This window comes from Vigna unguiculata, chromosome 11, assembly GCF_004118075.2.
Source record: "Vigna unguiculata cultivar IT97K-499-35 chromosome 11, ASM411807v1, whole genome shotgun sequence".
In the NCBI taxonomy this organism is placed as follows: domain Eukaryota; kingdom Viridiplantae; phylum Streptophyta; class Magnoliopsida; order Fabales; family Fabaceae; genus Vigna; species Vigna unguiculata.
The window spans coordinates 36,302,836-36,326,086 of record NC_040289.1 but is presented as its reverse complement, the minus strand read 5'-3'; the positions used below and the strand labels follow the sequence as shown (position 1 = coordinate 36,326,086).

General features: G+C 29.3%; 2 protein-coding genes across 5 annotated transcripts; both read left to right on the top strand.

Moving 5' to 3' along the window:
- The first annotated feature begins 448 nt into the window (after window positions 1-448).
- Window positions 449-6,542, top strand: LOC114169809. Its single transcript, XM_028055125.1, has 7 exons — window positions 449-737; window positions 1,503-1,887; window positions 2,436-2,587; window positions 4,315-4,410; window positions 5,131-5,387; window positions 5,475-5,695; window positions 5,941-6,542. Exons 2-7 carry the CDS (start codon window positions 1,513-1,515, stop codon window positions 6,307-6,309), a joined length of 1,470 nt encoding a protein of 489 aa, XP_027910926.1. The 5' UTR covers window positions 449-737; window positions 1,503-1,512; the 3' UTR covers window positions 6,310-6,542.
- A 7,972-nt stretch (window positions 6,543-14,514) lies between these two features.
- On the top strand, window positions 14,515-19,877 carry LOC114170068 (UDP-glucuronic acid decarboxylase 6-like). 4 transcript variants are annotated; one of them, XM_028055543.1, is made up of 13 exons: window positions 14,515-14,649; window positions 15,208-15,313; window positions 16,056-16,142; window positions 16,247-16,334; window positions 17,078-17,169; window positions 17,451-17,515; window positions 17,601-17,689; window positions 18,142-18,219; window positions 18,348-18,441; window positions 18,674-18,740; window positions 18,834-18,897; window positions 18,973-19,013; window positions 19,300-19,877. In XM_028055543.1, the coding sequence occupies exons 2-13, from the start codon at window positions 15,236-15,238 to the stop codon at window positions 19,483-19,485; spliced, it is 1,029 nt and encodes a 342-aa protein (XP_027911344.1). In that variant the 5' UTR covers window positions 14,515-14,649; window positions 15,208-15,235; the 3' UTR covers window positions 19,486-19,877. The 4 variants fall into 4 exon arrangements, with proteins under 4 accessions (XP_027911344.1, XP_027911346.1, XP_027911347.1 ...); XM_028055545.1 differs by having other exon boundaries at window positions 14,531-14,645; XM_028055546.1 differs by lacking the exon at window positions 14,515-14,649 and adding an exon at window positions 14,720-14,825.
- The last annotated feature ends 3,374 nt before the right edge of the window (window positions 19,878-23,251 follow it).

Genomic DNA, 23,251 nt, shown 5'->3' with positions numbered 1-23,251 from the left:
TACCGTATTATGGAAAATGATTGTTTGAGTATTAAATTTTAATATTTTTTTTATAATTTTAGGCGTTATTTTTTAGTAATATTTATTTTTTTATTTTTAATATTTAAAAATTATTTAGAAGATGATAAATTATGTTATAAAAAAAATTATTAAAATTAAATAGTCAAACTATCATTATTGTTCTTTTAAATTTAGAAGAGTGTTGTGTTTGTAACAGGAGTTTAGGATGAAAATTTGCATGCATTCTTATCTCCACATAATTTTTCATTACACATCAAATATTAAATCAAAGTACAACTATTTATAATTAATTCTATCTGAATATATCATTTCTTAAAGCATAAATATATTACTATTTAAATGATTTTGCTCTAATTTTTTTATTGGACTTAAACAGTATTTATGCAAAATTCAACGATCATATGATTCACGTTGAGTTTTACCTGTCTGATGTCCAAAGATGAAAACTGTTGAATAACAGATGGCCGAACTGTGACGTCTCATTGAACACATCTCCACCGTCCACGTAGCCACCCAACGTTTCAGAATCAGATTCGGTTCCTCACTCTCTCATACCAACGATCTTCCACTGCGACGAAAGCAAATCGGAAAGTTAACTAACGAAGGTCCATTCGGTGAAAATCGGCGACGAACGAAGATCAACGATAAAAATTCATCACATTACTTTCACTGTCATTCCTAATCTCGCAACCTCCACACCTGCACAATTCTTTCAGGTCAATCTTCATCTCTTTCGGATCGAATCGACAATTATACATGCTTCTATTGTTTCTGTCATATTCTTTGTCTCGATTATTACTAGCGTCGTTGTATGTTCACACATGGTGTCGTTTCTAATTTTAATTTCATTCTTTATGTTTTTTTGACTTCGCTAATTGCAACGCTAATCCGCATTATTTTAATTGAGGCTACTGGATTTGTCCTTCATGTTTCACGTTTTTGTGTATTTTTTTTTTTTTAACAAGTTTTGCAGATTTATTTTGGTGTGTTGGATTTGTGTTGAGTTTCATTGCGGCCATGTAGATGTAGGCTTGCAGCTTATAATAAAATCCGTGCAATAATTTCTTGTTCTCTTTTACTATATAGTGATGAGGATATTGGGACTGGAATCTTCCAGTGTGACAGATAGATTTCACTTTGAAGATATTTTATTGATATTAAGGTGAAAATGTCTTCAAAATGAAATCTGCTCTAGTAGAATAAAAAAAAAATCTACAAATATTTATAAGGAACGTAAGAAGGAAAAAAAGGAATTAATCTTCTCTATAAATATAAACTCACGCGTTTAACTTCTATATAGGATGCAGAGAATCATATAGAGATAACTAAGATACGTACGTTGGTTTTAGTTCATACAGAAATTTAATGTATTTATCTTCTAATTTTCTTGTTTTACAAGTGTTTAAAAGGAGTTTTATACAAACAAAACGTAATTGTTTCATCCAAAACTGAAGATACTCTTATGTTCTGCTGTTTGCTAGGGAAACTGACATGACTTCAGTTTACATGGGGGGTTGGGTGGATAATTCTACCTCGAGCATGGGAACTAATTCTAAGGAAAGCAGTGTTGTCGCTGGAAAAAATACATACAAAAACCTTCTGGTTGCATCACGGCCTAAAGGCTTTGCACAGAGAAATTATGAACAACTTGTGTCATTCACCCATGGTGACTTTGGAAGCAGTGTTGTGGGTCGTGCCACTTTTTTTTTACTCAAAGTTGCTGCATTAGAGATCGTGAGGAGGTTCTCCAAGAGTAAATGCCCGTGCGTATGGCGAGGCCTGCAGGGTCTACAAATCCTTGTCTATCCACCTTTCAAATGGATACAGAGGTGGGCACCCTTCAGGGGTTTGGTGAAGAGCATGCAGGTTTGTGATTATTAATTTCTGAAGGGTTCATAAAAGTTATCTTTGAATGTAATTTTAAAGCAGTGGAATATAATAGTTCAGGAAAATCATTACTGTAAATATGAATTAGCTTGGAACATCATTTTTAAGTTTTAGAAATTGGTCCACCTAATCTGTATTTGTATGATTCTAAGAGATCTTAGTTTGGGATTTGAGAATACATTTTATTAGTGGCTTCAATGTATCATTTTCATCTGGAAAGTTTCTCAAAGATAATTTTCTTCCTCCTCATTTTTGTTTTGTATAAAAAAAAAGATCGGTATTGCCTCTATAGAAACTATGGATATGGATTTTCTAAGAACTTTTCATGCTTTTAGTGTTGTGTCATCATTAGCAATCATTAGATGTATTGTTTGATATTTCCCTTGGCCCCGTTACTATTAAGATGAAGGAGGGCAAATTAAGGAATTTTCTCTTTTTGTTTGCTTTTCTTTTTTACCTCTTCTACTAATATCCCATGTTTAGCTATATTTATGAAACAGATAGCTAATAATTTTTTCTATTACCAGGTACTATCAAGACCACTTTTAGTTCTTTCGATTGCAACAGTCTTTACCGATGAACCACAATGTAGTGATGGAACCTCAGATTGCGTTGTTGATTCTCCTGATTCGCAAGTATCTGCTGAACTATCTCCTGCACAGTCTATCTCGAATACAAGGTATATTGATTAGAAGCTTCATGGTGTGTAGGTTAGCGTCTGAGTTATGACTGATCTTTCTGTCCATAAATGCTAAGTAGAGTGTTATTTTTTGTAATGTAGAATTCTCCCACGTTAATCTGCTTTAAAGGTGATAAAGTTGCTGATATAAATTTAGCTTCACAAATAACTGATAAACGACAGCTAAAGAAAGGTGTCGGAGTCATCCTACATTCATTTGGAATAGTTTTGTTAATGGTAATAGGATCAGTGACCAGTGGTCATCATTATATTTGTCAGGTTTTAGGTTCCTGATTTTTTAGTTGATTCATTCAAATCCCTGCTTCCGAGAGTTGTTTGTTGGGATGTGAAAACATTATTCTGCAGTTCATTAAATGATTGTTTTAGTGTGAGGTACTAGTGCAGTAGTATGCGAATTCAATAACCCATCAATAAAACTGTTCAAAATGGGAGTTTAATTATGATTCGAGAACACCATTACAACTTCTACAACTTATTAAAAAAAATTAGCAGATTTCTGTTTCAAATTGGTGCAGTTTACAGGTTTAAGAATCTAACTGTGCCTTCTTACTATATGGAACTGCTTGAGTAAATTTGTCCATAAGAATTTCTAACAGATAAATATATGAAGCAAAATGAAATTAGTTTTCTGAAAGTGTTTATGGGAAAATTTATCCCTGTAGACCGTATATATCATTTGGAAAACTAAGTAAACGCTTACTTCTGTTTCATTTCGTGTTTTTATTTTCAGTTTTCTTTTTTAATTTACAAATTTGTCACATTGTTTTAAATTCATTTCCCGTATGCAAAGATTTATACAGAAACGGTGAAAACAGTTTTGTTTATTCATTTTTCTGTTTCCTATACTAGTCTTGCAAAATTTCTGTTACCAAGAATTTTCAAAGATAACTTGAACATGAAAACCATGCATGTAGTCGTCGTTTTGCTTTGGACAATTCCGGTTAGACAAAATTGTGTGCACACAACCACTAGCTGATAGACCTTATAAAATAAGAAATTTGTTTTTTGTTGTTATTTACATATGATGTTTGGGGCTACTCCTTGGAAGTGTTTCCCGAAGTTTGTTGAATTAAAATTGTGTCCATATATTGTATTACTCTTCTTTCAACATGAATGATTTGCTATGTTCACTGCACTGTGCTTCTACTAATATGTAGGGGATTGTGACTAGTATGAGAACTATTTTTATGACAGTAGGGGGAGAAAATTTAACCATACAACTATACATGGATGGTAATGGTTAAAGGTTACTTAAAGTTATATAGGTACTTAAAATAATTTACATGACTTTTCTATTTTATTCTTCACATTTTATTATAACGTCTAATGAACAATATCTTCCCGTCACTCAAAATTTTGCCTCTCATTTGTTATTTCTCTGTGGCTTTTTATGTTAAAATAAAAAGTATTGGCTGAGAGGCCTCTGATATATTTCTCAGAAAGTAATGTAGGATATTGATGTTATTGAGCCAAACATGTGAAGGACTGTCCCCAAATCAGCTCTTTCAATGTTTCACACGCCATACATATGAATCTCCTACACAATTACTTTGTTCTGTTACTAAGTCTTGAGGTGAATAAAATGCTTCTTATGCCCTGCTTGTTTTTCAGGATAAATATGAAATTATTATTTGGAGCTTTCCTTGTCTATAATTCTCCCGTGCAAGTTTCTTTAGTCTTACAAATATTTTTCTTTCCTTTTGCAGTCATTCTGAGATAGATCCTGAAGTTTTAGAATATGAAAACTGGTTGACTCTACTTAATCAAGAGTTGGAAAATCAAGGGATTAGTTTGCCAGAAAGGTATAGATGTTTTCTGTTATGTATATAAATACACCATTCCAATAAAAAAATACTTAGATATGATTCTCACAGAATTCCATTTCAAAACTAGGCTATTTGATGTTCCTGCAATGACAGTTATTTTGAAGTTTACATTGATATCTACCGTTGTCTTCTGTTTTTTTTAAGAAGTGGCGCGAGATATAATAATTTATCCGCAATTCAAAAATTGTGTTTTGTTTCTTTTCACTAAACTAAACATATATGAAATAATAGGAGTGCTAGCAGTACACTCTACTATTGATTCATTTTTTTTTTTGAAAAAAATCACGAGAGATTGAATCAGATGTGAAATCCAAAAAAGATTGTGATTCTAATAAATTTCAGCCATGAGTGTATTAAAAACAGTGTGTTAGGAGTATGTTCCTAGCATTCCTTAGTTAAATAATCCCTAGTAATCGAATAACATTCAATATAATCACTTTGGATGTGCATATGCACCAACTTCATAATTTTATTGTTATGCAATAGTTAACAGTATAGTAATAGATCCAGCTATTAACAATAAAGTTAAGCCAATTGTTGATGTTTTCTCATTCTGATCGTGTATTATTTTATTTCTTGGGACAAGTTCTGAAGTCCTGGCCAGCGCAGCCTTATTAGATAGCAATGGCATATTTACATGCATATTTCTTGGTTTCTCCTGTTGCAGCGGACCATGATTTAGTAGTGTTTATGCAGAATCAATGATGATGAGCTCCACAGATTTTACGCAGCTTCTAATAATGACTTTTCAAACTTCCTTGCCTCAATCAAGAAGACAATACGTTGGCGGGAGAGTTATAGATTTTTTTCAGGAGAAGAACTGGAAACTTGGTCAAATATGGTGTTCTGGCATGGATTTGATGTTTTGCACAGACCTTGCCTCATTGTAAGGCTTGGGATAGCTTGTCGCTCTTTGGCGTCTGAAGATAGACTTCAGTTTGCTCAGGCAATTAGTATGTTTTTTTCCTGTATCTCTGTCTCTAGCCATGCTCTATTGGTTTCATGCTTTAGGTTAATCTTAATCAGTGGTTGTACTGCAGTATCGCAGGTAGAATACGGAGTCTTGCACTTGGTAGATGCAGACAACCCTCAAATTGCAGTATTGGTGGACTGTGAAGGGTTATCTCCATTGAGAATTCCCATGAAAGTGATGAGAACTTGTTCATCCCTTCTGCAAGATTACTTTCCCAATCGACTTGGTTGTTTGTTTGTCATCCGACTACCAGCAATTGTTCGTGTTATTGCCCAGACTTTTATTCAGGTAAACTTTCCTTTCCGTTTATTTATTAAGCTAAAATAGCAAAGTAGCAGTCGTGAAGGTGGTCATGAAGTCGATGCTATTTTAGTGTATGCATGGCATGGCGTGTTCGATTAAATGCAATTTCATTTATCCTCAGAGCCTCTCAAATCTAGATATAGATTCTCAATTTCTTGTTTCTTAGAAAAATACGACAGTAAGTTTTGTTTGCTTTATTTAAATGAACTAATTTAAGACTTCGAATCTAGGTTCTAAAGCCAACTACTAAGAAGAAGTTGAAATTAGGGGGAGAGATATATCGGAGAGAACTTTTTGACAATTTTCCGACACCACCATCATATCTTGGAGGAACATGCACTTGCATGAGATGTTCTAAAATTGGCAACTTGGATATGCTGCGACCTCATTCAACTGGGACAAGCATAATTGATAGGGAGCAGGATATCAGTGACAATGGGAGATTGCCATCACTGCCATCTAATGAATTAGATGACCTCCAAGTCAGCAATTCTGACCAGCTTTTGAGAAAGGCCGTCATAAGTTTTCTCGTATTTTGGGTTTTCATAGCTCTTGGTGCTGGAATTTACGATCCTAGTAGTCTTCATTTAGCCCCATAACCCAAGCTTGGCCAAATTAGTTTTGTTTCCTTAGTTCAATAAATTTTTAGAGGACACCTCTAGTTTGAATGTGTTTCTGAATTTGGAGCTGCCGTTATCCAAAGCTCCGAACAGTAACAGTTCACTGTTTCAGATTCTTTAGACAATAGATTTCCGGTTATTGCTTGAAGAGCTACATTGTAAAATCTTTTTTTGGTTCTATAGATTTTGTTTGATCTCTCTATTCGATGTTATAATGATGAATGCAGGTGGGATCTTGACAGCACTCACAGCAAAATAAATTTAGGCACAACTATAAGTGCGTTTGAGTGATATTTATATTTATAGTGGAAAAACTTTGAAAAACTATTCTAACTTGTATTTTAACATGTCTTGGGTAAACTTGAACACATGTCATAATTCGTCGGCTTTAACATTATATACTAGTTATATTGTTGAAGTAAAAAGATATCGTAACATCCTAGTTTTAATAGCATAAGACTATTAAATAAGATATTTCATAATTAATATTTATAAGCAATAATTAATATTTATAAGCAGATATAAATCACAGTATATAGTACATTAGCAGTTATCCCAAGAAGTATAAGTATAATTACACTAATATAGGAATCATCCTAAATGTTCTCGTTAAAGATGAGATAATTAATAGACATTTAATTTTATAAAGTTCATAATTAATTTTGATATTAAATGAAATCTTACCTAATCATCATTAATACAATTTTATTTTGTTTAAACAACAAAAATATTCATAAGTACAATTATGTCTAATATTTTATTTAGTGCACACCAATCAATGATAAAAAAAATAATTAAATAATAAAATAACTATATTTTAATGTTGCTAAAATTAAAATATAATTAGACATAACAAAATTTAAATTAACAAAAAAGAAAAGTTGTGTTAAACATCTAAAAATTAAAAAGGAAATTAAAGTATCAATTTGAGATTTCATTGAGTTTTTCTTTTTGTTTCATTTCTCAATAACTTTTTACAACATTCCTCTTAGTTTAACAAAATCTCTTATATTAAAAAAGAAACAATATTTCAATATATGATATTATTAATTATATACACATAAACTAACAATATGTTTGAGAGGCATTTTTTGTGTGTTTTAGTTAAGACTTTAGAAATTCTAAAATGTTTATTTTGTATTAGAGTTATTGCTTAGAAATTTAAAGAATATTTTTGTCTTTATAAATTTGTTATATATGCATTTGTATTATTTTAATTAATAGAGTTAATCAGTCCACTTTTCAATGTTAAAATGATATCAATACGCATTAACTATTTCTTAACCAGTGTCCTTAGAACAGTGGTTACCATTCTCTTTATTTTATTTAGGATAATGATATTTTAACTCACTTTTTATTTACTCACTTTTAACTCACCACTCCAATCATCTATTTTGATTTATTTGATTTTTGATTTTTTTTAGTGATAAGATGTGATGATCTATGGGTGATCGAAGTGGTGAGTTAAAAGTTTGACAAAATATCATTATCCTTATATTTAAAGGAAAAAAATGCACATAAGTATTATACAATTGTGTTGAATATCTTATTTAATGCTCACCAATCAAAGCTACAAAATAATTAATTAATAACATAACTATATTTTAGTGTTGTTAAAAATTAAAATATAATTAAACACAACAAAGTTTGAATTAATAAAAAATCAACAAAAAGTAGTGTTAAACATTTTAAAAGTGTTAAAAAAACAATTAAAGTATCAACTTGAGACTTCGTCGAGTTTCCTTTCTCTAACTTCTCGATAATCTTATGCAACATTTTTCTTGGTTTAACAAAATCTTATGTATTAAGGAAACAAATAATATTTTAATATCTGAACTTATTAATTATAAATACATAAAATTAACAATATATGATAGAAGTATTTTTTATTGTTTTTTAGCATGGACTTTAGAAATTTCAAAATATTTATTTTGTATGATAGAGTTATTGCTTAGAAATTTAAAGGAAACTTTTGTCTTCATGAAATGTATTATATGTATTTATATTATTTTAGTTAATAGAGTTAATTATTTCTATTTATAATATAAAAATGATGGAATCGATGTACAATAAAAATATTAATTACCGTTTTCTTTTATTAAACTATTTATATAAATATATTTATTTATGATAGTAGATTTGACTCAAACTCATTGAGAATCAGATCTCGAAAATAATTTATGGTGATGATAATAAAAGAATGGATTGAAATCCGACTCTCCAATAATTTATTTGTGACCTTTATAAAAAATAAAATTTATTTTTGTAAATACTTTACTACTAAATTGATTTGTTGAATTTTAAAAAAATATTGAGACAAATATTTATCTGATTTTTACTCTAATATATGAAAGGTTGATATTAGATAATAAAGTACCATAATAAACATCATCTATGAAAAAATTGTTATGAATTAATGATTGTCCATTGATTTACTCATATGATTAATTACTCTTTATGGTAAATATTTGTTTCCTTTATGAATTACATATTGTATCTATAAATAGGACTCTTCCTATCAATAATAATACACACATGAATTACTCCCTATTCTCTCGTTCTCTATTCTCTATTGTTTCTTCTCTTCTTTATTATCTATTATTCTCTCTGTTATTCGCTTTATTTCATAACACGTTATCAGCACGATGCTTCAACCAATTGAGGACTAGTGGAAGTTTTTTCTCTATAACGACAGTGTTATGCGTGTCTCAATCCAGACTCTTTCTAATCCTTTTTCAAATTATAATTTTACCTTATATTCTTCCTCTTGTGATAAGAATTATTTAACTTTATCAATTTTCATCTTCGTCTTATTATTTTTATTTTTATTATGACGGTGATGATTATTATTATTAATATTATTATGTTATATGCTAGTTCTAAACACACGAAAAGTTGCAAAATTTGGATTTGTGACTCTGGATATTACAAGGAAGAATTCCTAATATTGGAATTTTAAATGTTGAAATACATTTATATGCAATTGATATTGGGATACCATTGAATAAAGAAATAAAGCATCTAAGCAATTAATTTGCTCATGCGACAAAAATATTGTGAAAAGAGATTTCACAAATATTATGAATTTATTTCATGCCTATGTATGGCTGGCTGGACAAAGCAATAAAGCTTTTGATGAAAAATCATGAGATCCGCCTAATCTGCTCCATTCCCAGAAGTGAATGCTGCAATAAATATTGAACAAAGCAATGAGCTTTTGACCTCAAGAAAATCATGAAACATGTCCAAACTGGTTCTACTTCATTCCCATAAGTGAATGCAACAACATTTTATTTATATTTTCATGATCGTGATCGTGATCTTGATTATGGACATGATTATAAAGAAAATTTCAAAGACACATTTTGTCACCAGAAGTGGCACAATAATGTGAAAAAAAAAAGGAAAATGTGAAAATATTGACAAAAAGATGAAAGTATATATTATCATTACGGTGGTAAAGGCCATTTGAGTTGTACTTATTGTACACCAGAGCATCTTACAAATAATGAGAAGAACATAGAAACACACTTTGCTTATGAAGATGGTGATTCTGATTATGGCCATATGGATGCTACTCATAATATTGTTATTTTCTTTGCTAAAGCAAATGAAAGCATTGATCACCTAATTGATTATGAGAGTGTTGAAAAAAAATCTCATATTGATATTTACGTTTATATGAAAAACGAATGTTTTGCACTAGTACCAAAAGATATGTGTCTTATTGATTGTGCAACAACTTATACAATTCTCAAGAGTAATAAATTTTTCTCTTGTTTGATAATGTGAGACATCGATGTTAGTATTAATTATAGTACTACAAATATATTTGAAGACTCTAGAAGAGCTATTATACTTCTACCAAGAAGTTGAATAGAAACTTATTAAGTTTCAATGATATTTGTCTAAATGGATATTATATTGAGACAAACAATGAAAAATATATGAAATATCTTTATATCTCTATGATTGAGTTGAAAAAAAAAGTGTATTGGAGAAATTATCAACATTCTCTTATAGTTTGTACTACAAGTTTATTAGTACAATTTAAATGCATGTCATGGTAAACCAGAAGTTTACAAATCAAAATGATTGCCTTGTTTGACATGATCAGTTATTATGATGCGAAAAAAAAAAGGTTGAAAAACTCATGTGGACATGTTTGAAGCGTGGTAGACCTATTGGTTCCAAAGATAAAAACTCTTGAATGAGAAAGTGAGTTAATATGCAAAATGACCTAATCGAAAAGGTTGAAATCCCAAAAGATTCATTTGACATAATTAATGGTTCGGTTCTAGAAGAACCTCAAGTACCTGAAATGGTTGAAAAATGATGAGATCTCAATAAATTATGTCATGAATCATATAATATGGAACCAAAATGAAGTTAACATTGACGAAACTTTTACTTATAACATAGCGATGAATGCTATGAATGACAATGAGGATCAATAAGCAATGATCATTGAAGCTTGTCGGCAAAAAAAAAAAAAAAATTGGCCAAAATGAAAATATGCAAAGAAGCATAATTATATTTGTTTGCTAAACGAAAGGTTTTTGGACGTATAGTTCGCACTCCTGAAGTTGTGAAACCCATTGGGTATATATGGATTTTTGCGCAAAAATCAAATTAAAAATGATGAAATTGTTAGATACAAAACATAATTGGTTGCTCAAGGTTGTTCACAAAACCTTGTATTGATTAGTGAAAAAAACATGTTCACTAGTATTGGATGCAACAACATTGCAATATTCGATTATTCTAGTTGTACAACAATGTTTGCATTTACATCTAATGAATGATGTTACAACCTATTCGTACGGTTCTTTTGAGAATCATATTTATATGAAAATCCTGAAGGATTTTATTTGCCCAACCAGACAAATTCTAAAGAGGGTTATTCAATAAAATTGAACATGCTCTTTTATTGATTAAAGAAATCAAGACGTGTGTGGCATAACCGTCTTATTGAGTACTTATTAAAAGAAGGATATAAAAATGATCCTATTTGGTCTTGTATTTATATGAAAAGATCCAAATAATGAATTTGCCATAATTATTGTTTATGTAGATGACATAAACGTCGTTGAAATTCCTAATGAGTTCACAAAGGCAATTGATTACTCAAAGAAATAATTTGAGATGAATGATCTTTGAAGGGCAAAGTCTTATTTGAAATTAGAAATTGAGTATTTAAATAAAGGTGTTTTTTAGACATCAAGAAGCTTATATAATTAAAGTGCTTAAAATGTTCTAAATGGACAAGTCATGTCCATTATGCACTCCAATAGTTGTGAGGTCGTTAGATGTTGATAAAGACTCTTCTTAGACCTCAAGAAAATGATGAAAATCTTCTTGGTCTAGAAGTACCATATCTTAGTGTCATAGAAACACTAATGTATCTTGCTAATTATACTCGATCTAATATTGCATTTGTTGTAAATTTGTTAAGTAAGATATAGTTCTTCAACTACAAGAAGAAAATGGTTTGGAGTAAAACATATACTTCGTTACTTTAAGGGTACTACGAATATGAGCTTATTCCATCCAAATGATTCAGATTCAGACCAATGGGTTATGGATATGCATGTTATTTTACATATTCTTACAATGTCACAATGGTTGATCACAAACAAGATGTTTGTTCACATGTGGTAGCACAATGGTTTCATGATGGTATATGAAACAAACCATAGTAGCAATATCGTCTAATCATACAAAATTACGAGAAAAGTTGCGAATATGTTTGGTTAAGGCCTATAATGCAACATGTGCAAGAAACTTGTGATTATCCCAACAAAAATGGAATCAACAACCATATATGAACATAATAGTGTATTGTTCAATTGAAAGGATGATATAGACATCCAAAAGTTCATTCATCTGAAAATATGACAATATGTTTGGTTAAGGCCTATAATGCAACATGTGCAAGAAACTTGTGACTATCCCAACAAAAATGGAATCAACAACCATATATGAACATAATAGTGTATTGTTCAATTGAAAGGATGATATAGACATCCAAAAATTCATTCATCTGAAAATATGACAAGTCTATTTGGAAAGTTTTTGCCAAGAAGAACTTTTGAGCAAATGACTCACAAATTCGGATTTCGTCTCCTTAATGATGTAAGTTTACATGAGGGGGAGAAATAGAATATATGATGAACAATATTGTATTAAAGAATACAGAATGTTGTACTCTTTTTCCTTCACTAGGTTTTTTTTATCTCAAAGGATTTTTCCTATTAAGGTTTTAACGAGGCACATTCTTTATCAATGGACACTCAAGGGGGAGTGTTATGAATTAATGATTGTCCATTGATTTACTCATATGATTAATTACTCTTTATGGTAAATATTTGTTTCCTTTATGGATTACATATTGTATTTATAAATAGGACTCTTCCTATCAATAATAATACACACATGAATTATTCCCTATTCTCTCGTTCACTATTCTCTATTGTTTCTTCTCTTCTTTATTATCTATTATTCTCTCTATTATTCGCTTTATTTCATAACAAAAATTATTTTTAAATGTAATTCTTTTGAAATTATTAATTAATACTTCTTATTTTATTTTTTAAAGTACATCCCAACCCATGATTTTTTAGGAGTGAGATCCCTTGTTAAAACACTTTGTTGTATTCCTCTCACTTATTTATATCAATGATGCGAAAATTAAATACAATTAAAGATGTCGTTGAAAATGATAGTTGATGTCCTTGTCCTTCAAGGAAACATGTATTTTTATTAAGCACGGTCACTTAAATATAAATAACATTAACTTCATATTAGCTTCAATTTTTAACAACTATTACTTAATTTTATTTATTTAAATGAAATATATTTTAAAAATAGTATTAATTTAAACTTATATAATGAAAATATAGTCTTTAAAAATATAGCCATTGGAGGATATTCTGAAAATGATATTATTAAATAAGGTAAAAATAGTTTATATATAAGTATTATTTTATATATGAGAATAGAGAGTACTATAGTATAAAAAGTATTATTTATGTTGTTGTTTAATTATAATTAGAAATTTGTCTCTAATTTCGGTATAAAGTTTTAAAATATTAATGCATATTATTCAAGAGATTACGTAGTTTAATAATAGCACAGATATTATCATATCTAAGTATTGTATCCATAAACATATCATATCTAAGTATTGTATCTATAAACATGTCCTTCATAACAAATTAAATCTTTATTAAAATATAATTTTTTCAGTTAAATTTGATTTTTTTCTTTTTAAATTTTGGATCGATTCGATCTCTTTATTTAAAAGTATTGGATTTAATATTTTATTTAAATTTTGTTAAGTTTATTTTATATTTTAAATACGTTTAATGATAAAATTAACAATAACAGTTAATTATAATTATTTTTGATTAATAATAATTAAATTATTCATTTATTATTTCTGATATAATATTACTAATTTGTCGTTAACAATTTAAGTTCTTAAACTAAAATATAATACGAACGTTTTACATTTATTATTTCCAACATCATTAATTTAATAAATATTATTATTATTATTATTAATTTTTTAAATTTTATTATTTCTTATTAATTTCTTATTAAATTTTTAAATAATGAATAAATAATAAATTATTCATTTATTATTTCTGATATAACATTACTAATTTGTCGTTAACAATTTAAGTTCTTAAATTAAAATATAATACGAACGTTTTACATTTATTATTTCCAACATCATTAATTTAATAATTATTATCATTATTAATTTTTAAAATTTTATTTAGACCGATAAAAGTTAATTTAATAATTTTTAATTAAATACAATAATACAATTTTTTTAAAATAATATAAGTTGTTTTTCTTTAGCAATTTACATTAATATTTTCAAATCAATACCTTTGAAAACATTTTAATATTTCTGAAAACGTTTTCGTTGAAAGAAAATCAGACCAGAATTTCCACCAGAGATGTTAAGTATACTTGTGTAAATAAATACTCCTGGAAGTGGTTAGTTTTGGGAATTTCTTTTTGAATGGATTTATTTGAAGAAAAACCAATAAAAGAAAGTTGGAAACAAATTTAAAATAAATAAATACATTATTAATGAATTGTTTTACGCAGCATCATCTGCTACAGTGATGAGGAAAACAGCTACTTACTTATCCTATACGGTAAATGTTACCTGACAGCTCCAGAATACTGTATCAAAACCTTATATATATTCACACACACACGCTTCTGACACCACCCACATCTCATTTTCAAGTTTCAGAGTGAAGCCACCTTCAACACAATTATCAATCTCAACCGCTGCATGTACCCTTTTACTTAATGTTTATGCTTTGCTTCTGTATTGTGCATATATATACATATTTTTCAGTATTCACTTTTGGCCTTTTTTTTCTCTTCAATGTTTGGTATGATGGCACCCTTTTTGTTTTTGTGTCGTCGCCGTTGCATAGGACCTTTCATCATATGCTCTTCAACTTTCCGTGAGTTTGAAGGATCCCTAAATTATTTTTTCTGTTAAATTATTGTTGGGTGTGGAAATAACTAATTTAAAAATCAAATTTTTAATTTACCGTTTGGTGGGAAATTTCTAACTCCCGGATCTTCTTTCTGCTATAAATTGTTGGCTGATAATGGAGCGGTTGGATCAGATCTGTGATTTGGGGTTTTGCATTTGTCTATTTTTTTTGCTTAAGTTTACAAGCAGGTCCTTGTTAGCTCTCACTCTGTCTTTGTCTTTCGGATGTTGTTGAAGTGTCTGTTGCTGTTAATTACTAGATTTGGTTTTGGAAAACTTTGTAACTTAACAATTGCGTGTATAGAGGACTCATAGTGTGAAATTTTGATTTTTGGAATTTGGTTCAGGGTTTGAGTTGCAGTGGGTTTTCTGACAATGGCAACGAGTTCTTCCAATGGAGCAACAAAGCAACCCCCCATGCCATCCCCCTTGCGTTTTTCCAAGTTTTTTCAGGTGAACTCTCCCGTAGAATTCGCATGTGCTACTCTGCCATTCTGTTTCTGATTGTTGTTTTGGTTCATGTTATGCAAATTTCTTGTCAATTTACTTTTGTTACAAGTTGATCTCTATTGATAATGCCATTTGATCATGACGTGCTAAATTATAAAAACCATTTATTTTCAGATGAGTGACTTACCTGTGCTTGTCAGATTCCCCTTTTTTCTTTGATGAATGAATCTTTATTTGTGATGCTGCTGATTCCAATTGTAGTTCAGAATCAAAGAACATAAAATAATCATAATTTTTTAATTGGCTTGATTTTTATTTTAGAGTGATTCAGTATATTTAGTATCTGCTGGGAACATAAACACCCAAATTCAGATCTCTCTGAATATCAACCTGTGCGCTGGTTTGATCTTGTAGCTGTTGGCATTTTAGTTTAAATTTCAATTCTTACTTTTTGTCTAAATTTAGGTTATAATTGCATTCTTCTGTTTGTCAACTCCTGTTGCCAATTTAATCAATAAAAATATATTCCTTTTTCCACTTCTACATTACACTTTATGCATTCTATTGCACAACACAGTTCAGCAGAAGTGGTATATGTTCCTAAAACATCGTATTACATTATTTAGAGAACACTGATAACCTAAACTATGCTCTTGCGAGGAAATCTTCTTTTACCTAGTCGTTTTTTTCCCTTTCCTTGTGTGAACTCTTGGTTTTACAATGTTACTTTCATCTCTGACAACAGTCCAATATGAGAATTCTGGTTACTGGAGGAGCTGGATTTATTGGCTCTCACCTAGTTGACAGATTGATGGAAAATGAAAAAAATGAGGTTAGGATGTTGATATCTTTCTGTTCACAGTTTTGAAGTTTTAGTTATTCAATGAGTGGTATAAAACTTTGGAACAAGATGTGACAATATGTTTCTGTAATCAGGTTATTGTTGCTGACAATTTCTTCACTGGATCCAAAGACAACCTTAAAAAATGGATTGGCCATCCAAGATTTGAGTTAATTCGCCATGGTATAATTTTATTATTTTCTTCATTGCAATCCTCCAATGTTTGACTTTCCTTTCTTCCCACCTTGTAATGTGTGTTTGGCCTCTTAATTTTAGTCATCTAGATGGTGAAATATCTTCAAGACTTTGATGTATCATGCAACAGAAGCTTGTTGGTTATTAATAAAGATATTAAACTAATAGATATATAAATTTTTCAAGTAATACACCAAAGCAGTACCTAAAATTAGATGTATTATTCAGTTAATCCTTCATATTGTGAAATAAGAAACTTTAGCTCCCAACTTTCACAATTTTCAACTATTTAATCTTTAAAATTTGCATTATCGGTCAATTTGGTCCCTAGCGTAAACGAATCAATCAATTTAGTCCTTATCAGTCAAGTTAGTCGGAGATGGGGACCAAATCAAATGATGTTGCACAACAAAGTCAGGTACTAAGTTAACTTCTGTGATATAAAGTCAGGGAGACAGATAACTGTAGTTGTTCTATTAAGAGATCAAATTGACAGTTTCTTAACATTAGGGACTAGAAGGACTAATATATGCTAATTTTAAGGACTCATTTATTTTTCATAATTTTACGGAATAAACTGACTTGTGTTTGTAATTTTAATTCCGATGGGTTTATTCTGATTTTTCTGAATCAGACAACAATATAAATTGTAGACCATGCAGAGTTTCTTCTCTGTTTCTAGATGTGTTTTAATTTAATTAGAAGTATATACTTTTCTTTTCCCTGAACAGATGTCACAGAGCAATTGTTGATTGAGGTTGATCAAATCTATCATCTTGCATGTCCTGCTTCTCCAATTTTCTACAAATACAATCCTGTAAAGGTGGGCTTCTTAGAATCTACTTTTGTATTTCTGTTATTTACCACGCTCCTTGTCATTTGTCTACACAAATTATTTCTAGCACTGAAGTAGTATGAAGTCCTCCCAGAGCACCCCTTGCTTTATTGAAAATTTAACATGGGAATTTCATATGTATTGTTGTAATGTTTCAATTGTTAGTCTGCATATTGATTCCGACTGTGTTTATGACCTACGCGTTGGTTGATTTCTCACTTATTGTGAATCTTGAGAAATAATCTAACAGTTCCTGTAAAACTTTACAGACAATAAAGACAAATGTGATTGGAACATTGAACATGCTTGGGCTAGCTAAACGAGTGGGAGCAAGGTTATCTCTTTTTCTAAAAGATAAAGTTGATAAGCTAAATCAATACCAATTGTTTATTTTACCATGTTGTAATTTTGATTGACAGGATTTTGCTTACATCTACTTCAGAAGTATATGGAGATCCTCTTGTGCATCCACAACCAGAAAGCTATTGGGGCAATGTTAACCCTATTGGTACGTAATCATCTCATTCTCAATCCAAACTCTATGAATCAATGGCATTATATTGGGGCCAATACTGATTTAGCTGAGCTCATCATAATGTATACCTCAATGTTTAGTTTTCACACTTCAAAGTAGTTTTCCATTTTGAACAAGCATTTGTTAATGAACATGATCTGAATGCTGCAAGTATATGATCTCTTTGAATTATACCTTGCTAAGATCTATGGTGTTCATATATTTTCAAAACTGTAGGAACTTGGAATGTTCATTGATTTTATATATATGCCATATCCGTTGTTTTATCATGACTCGGTAAAATTTGATTAGTGGGTGGGTTTTAGAAAGAATTTTTCCCTAATTGTTAGGCTCATGTTGTGAGATGCTCCTCAATTACTTGTTTAGTATATGTATGCTGAAACTTGTGAAGAATATATCCTAAACATAAAAGTACGTGTGTACAGGAGTTCGAAGTTGTTATGATGAGGGCAAGCGTGTTGCAGAAACTTTGATGTTTGATTATCATAGGCAGCATGGAATAGGTAATTCCTTCTCTTTTTTCTTTTTCTCCTATGTAATACCTTCTCATGAGGGAATGGAGAATACAAGTGTTGCATTGCCGTTAAATATTAAACTTAATGTGATTTCTACTTTAATATATTTTTCTCAGAAATACGCATTGCAAGAATCTTTAACACATATGGACCACGCATGAATATTGATGATGGGCGTGTGGTCAGCAACTTCATTGCTCAAGCAATTCGGTAAATCCTTTAACTTTATAATGTTATAGCAAGATGGAAAAGCTGATAAATTAATTTTTATGACTACATATATCTCAACTCTCAAGAAACATTGGTGCTCTTCTGTAGTCAAGCATAACAATTTATTCTAGTACACTAATAGAAAAATCCAACCTTTATAACCGTATGAATTACGTGCTTCTTGAGCCTGCTCTTTATTTTGTTCCTTATTACGTACATTTTTGTGTTACAGTGGTGAACCCTTAACTGTCCAAGTTCCCGGAACTCAAACTCGCAGTTTCTGCTATGTCTCTGACATGGTATGTTTGCTACATGTGTCTCATTTGTATATTATGATCTTGATTCAAGTACTAGGTGTGATTGACTATGATTATATATATGAAATCTCTTAGGTTGATGGACTTATACGTCTAATGGAAGGGGAAAACACTGGTCCAATCAACATTGGGAACCCAGGTTGTATTACAACTGAGTCGTTTGAACTCTGATTTTTCTGCCAAATTCTAATGTTTTGATACTTTATTCCTCCAGGCGAATTTACAATGATTGAACTTGCCGAGAATGTCAAAGAGGTGAGTTGTAACTTGAAAACCATTTAAATTCTTGGAGAATCCCACACTCCCCCTTATCTGTCAGTCTGGTCATGTTTTATATGCAAGATTTAAACAACAGTTTGAACCAAGGAATTCTCTGATAGCGAATTATGAACATGTTTTCATGAGAGGGATAATGTATGTGCTTTGCAATATGCAAGTAGCCAAGTAATGTTGGAAAAAAAAAAGACACTTTATGTTTACCCTGTGGACTAAAAATGGAATTTGGGTGAAAAAATTTATTTATATGGCCATGTTTTTGCAGCTTATTAATCCAGCAGTGGAGATAAAGATGGTTGAGAACACTCCTGACGATCCTCGTCAGAGAAAACCAGACATTACAAATGCAAAGGAATTGCTTGGATGGGAACCAAAGGTCAAATTGCGAGATGGCCTTCCTCTTATGGAAGAGGATTTCCGTCAGAGGCTTGGGGTTCCCAAGAAAAACTAAGCTTGTTCTGTTCCTATACTTCATATCATAATGAATGTTTTGATAGTATCTGAGATTATTCTGTTGCTGTTAAGATACTTTATACTGAGAGTTATGGAGAGGAAGGTTAGAACTTGCAGCCATGAACACTTGAACTTGCTCTTCAATTGATACAATATGATGATTTCTTCTCCACCCAACTTCTTAGAAATGCTATTGTTTTGAGTTGAAAGTTTTTTCAACTCTAAACTAGCTTTTACAAATTCTCTTTCAACTTTCTTTTGTTTGTTGTTGTATCAAAATACAAGTTCAGATTGCTGTTGGGTGGGTTGAGCTTTGGATTTGAGGAGGTTTGTATCTTCTCTAGAAATAAACTTATGATCTGTTATGAATGTCACATAGGTTCTATTGAATGTGTTTCTTCTGAACTGAGATCTATTTTTTTCCGAAAGTTACATTCATTTTTAATTAGAATTTAAGACTATTGTAATCTTAATCAGTTGTGAATTGAATTTACTATTGTAAGACTGTTCTACCAAATAAACAACCAAAATTGTCTTGAAGGATTATTAGTCAAAACAAAGTTTAAGACTAGAGGTTTAAGAGTTAAAATGGATAAAACAAAACCTAAAACAAAGATAATTATATTCAGATAATTAAACACCTAATTCAAGAACTTAGAAGAAATTAACAACACTCAATCAATGAATCCAAAATCAATCATATTCTAATTCCATGGCTGAAAATCAAATTCAAATGAAATCTAAATACTAATAAAATGATCAAACACAAAATCTTCATGCTTTTGGTTAACACAATCAATTAAATTTCATAAACCTCTAGAATTTAATAAAAGTGTATTCGTTTTTTATACCACTAAGTTAAAACTATTTTTTCTAATTTGACTTGTACACTTTAATCAAATAACGATGAATCAATCTATTGTTAATTAAAATTAGAATGAAAACTTTTAATTCATCAAATTAAACACATTAGAAAGAGGAGTAGGAAACCTAAATTGAGAACAAATGTTTCAACTCGATAGTGAAGAGTTGTTGCCTTCCTTGGTCTTTAAATTACATAAACAAAACTACTATTCTGTGGTAAAACAGCACATAAATATGTTCCCCAAAAAGGATATATTGCATTTTTTCCCTATTCCTCCATTAAAAAAAATAATTTAAGGAATGTTCATAATCAGATTATGCAATATAGGAAATTTGAAAAAATGTACTAAGTTTAAGGAAAAAGATATCCTAACCGATGATTACATAATTTTCGACCTAGAATTTGTCGGTACATCAACTTATAACCCAAATACTAAACAATGTTAAAATATATATATATATATATATATATATATATATATATATTAATTACAATATAGTTAAATTAAGGGACTAATCAAACTCAAATGGTAAATATTGTCAAAATTAATTCAATTATGCATAAAAAACATCTGATTGTGATAAATTATCCTGGGGTAGTAAGAGATATGTTTAAATATTAATGTACTCTTGATTATGAACCAATGTTGTTACAAGTTCTCTCAATGGAAAATATATGTTACTGTATTTTTTTTTTATCATACTTAATATAATAGTAGACAATAGTACAAACAAAGATTAAGACATAATTATATGTGGTAAGTAGTATTACGGTGTATATATTTATTTATTTGGATGTTACAATAGATACTATCTTTATCTTAATTGATTATCAAACCTTCATAAGATATATACTAGATCAGCGTGTGAGTATTTTTTAAATATTATATATATATATATATATATATATATATATATATATTTTTTTTTTTCATTTATTTGTTATGTATATAAAGTAATTACATTTTAAAGAAACTAGTTTTTTCTATGAATATAAACTGTATTAAATGCATTGAAAAAAAACCAATAATAATTGTGACACTTAATAATATTTTATTAAATAATAAGATTTGTGATATAAATTAGAAAGGATAATATACATTCAATTTGTTTTGTTGTTATTGTACTTCCCAAATTTAATTCATTTAGTACCTAAATGATAAGACATAAAAAAACCGTGAACAGGTATAATTATATAAAATATTAAATTTATTAACAAAAAATTATAAAAATTTATGGAAGTACAAAATTATGATGACATCAACAGAAAATTATGGATTTTTCCATATTTAATATGATTAAAAAATATATATATTTAATACAGTGAATAAAAGAAATAATGACACTTACTATTTTGTGGATATAAAATTATCATGTCATAAAATAGGAACAAACTTAGTTTGCTAAAAAAATGTCAAATATTAAAAAATAAAAAATAAAATGATTTTTTTAACATAATATTTCATAAATATATTTCAATCATAAATTTGATAAACTTAAAAAACAATGATTTAATATAATTTTTTTAGTTCATTCGTACTTCCTGATTTTAACTGTAGTTTCTAAAAATTTATAAGAAGTAAAAGTTACTTAAATTTACATTAAATATATTTAGTATTAATAAAAGTGATAAGAAATATTTAATGCACTTCATTTAGTATAGGATTATTATATCATACGCAATCATATATCACATTTAGGTTTTGAACATATACTTAAATCAAAATATGGTATTTAGGTATAAAATCATTTTTTTATAAAAAAAAACAATTTTAAAATATGGTATTTAGTTTCAAATTTGTTGTAAAAAAAGTTTTAAGAAATTAGTTTTAAAATATGATATTTAGTTTTAAAATTATTTTCTTATAAAAAATAATTTTAAATGTTTAATTATAGTATTGAAATTTAAAATGAGTTCGGTCAGAGAAATTTAGTTTCATAAATTGGTTATAGGCATGTAGTGTGCGTAGTTAATAAGTTGAAATCTGTCATATTCTTCTCGTTCCATTATTAAAATAAAAATAAAATTATTGTAACATCGTATAGAATTTATTATTGCGAGAGGGAGTTGTATAACCTTGTATAACCTACGTTGTTTCTGTTTTTTTAATCTAATATACAAAATATTAATTAACTTAAGAAAATATCATAGAATTCAGTTTTAATATTTTAAAATTAAGTTCCCTTTTTAATATAAGATATTTTTGAAATTTAAATATAAAAATAAAACTAAAACAGTAATGGTAAAAAGATAAAATTGAAAATAAATGTGTACATAAATTTTTTATCTTTATATATTGTTATAGTTATAAGTTAAAGATATATTAATTTTTTTATACTTAGAGGGATATTGGTTTGAAATTTGTAGCTAATTATTTTTGTTTGTTAAAAAAAATCACATCTTAAAATCACCAATGTAATTTTGCTTAACAAGGGTTTAAGTTCAAGTCTTTTTATATATGCCACTATCTTAACCACAACAGTATTATTTCACATGAAAATACTAGAGTTTCTACAAGTTTGTTTCATCAAAAATACACTGAGAGTGATATAAAAAAAATGAAATAAATGAAGGGATTAAATTAAAGTAATGGACATCTCAGGTTATCTATCTCAACTAACAAAATATTTATGGATAGAATCAGTTAGTTCTTAATTATTTTAATCCAAACAAATGTGATACCAGATACGAAAACAGTAACAACCTGCTACACATAACAAACCTGATACTTTTGTCTTGTCCCGCTGCACGTGAGCCATGCAACTCTCCTCACGTGACGTGGCACTCCCAGATTGGTAATCTCGTACGCGCAGCACCAGCATATTCGCTGAGTCTCAAACAAGCTCAAGAAAGAACCAAATCTTCTAATTCTCCACTTTACCCCGAGCCCAAGGTGTGT

What these genes read in the sequence shown, in the direction of transcription:
- LOC114169809 (XM_028055125.1), top strand. Translation starts at nt 1,513, where the DNA reads ATGACTTCAGTTTACATGGGGGGTTGGGTGGATAATTCTACCTCGAGC. An exon ending in GGGATTAGTTTGCCAGAAAG is followed by an intron (nt 4,411 to 5,130) that starts GTATAGATGTTT and finishes GTGTTTATGCAG; the next exon opens with AATCAATGATGATGAGCTCC. An exon ending in TCAGTTTGCTCAGGCAATTA is followed by an intron (nt 5,388 to 5,474) that starts GTATGTTTTTTT and finishes GTTGTACTGCAG; the next exon opens with TATCGCAGGTAGAATACGGA.
- LOC114170068 (XM_028055543.1), top strand. Translation starts at nt 15,236, where the DNA reads ATGGCAACGAGTTCTTCCAATGGAGCAACAAAGCAACCCCCCATGCCA. An exon ending in ATTTGAGTTAATTCGCCATG is followed by an intron (nt 16,335 to 17,077) that starts GTATAATTTTAT and finishes TTCCCTGAACAG; the next exon opens with ATGTCACAGAGCAATTGTTG. An exon ending in GCTAAACGAGTGGGAGCAAG is followed by an intron (nt 17,516 to 17,600) that starts GTTATCTCTTTT and finishes TTTGATTGACAG; the next exon opens with GATTTTGCTTACATCTACTT.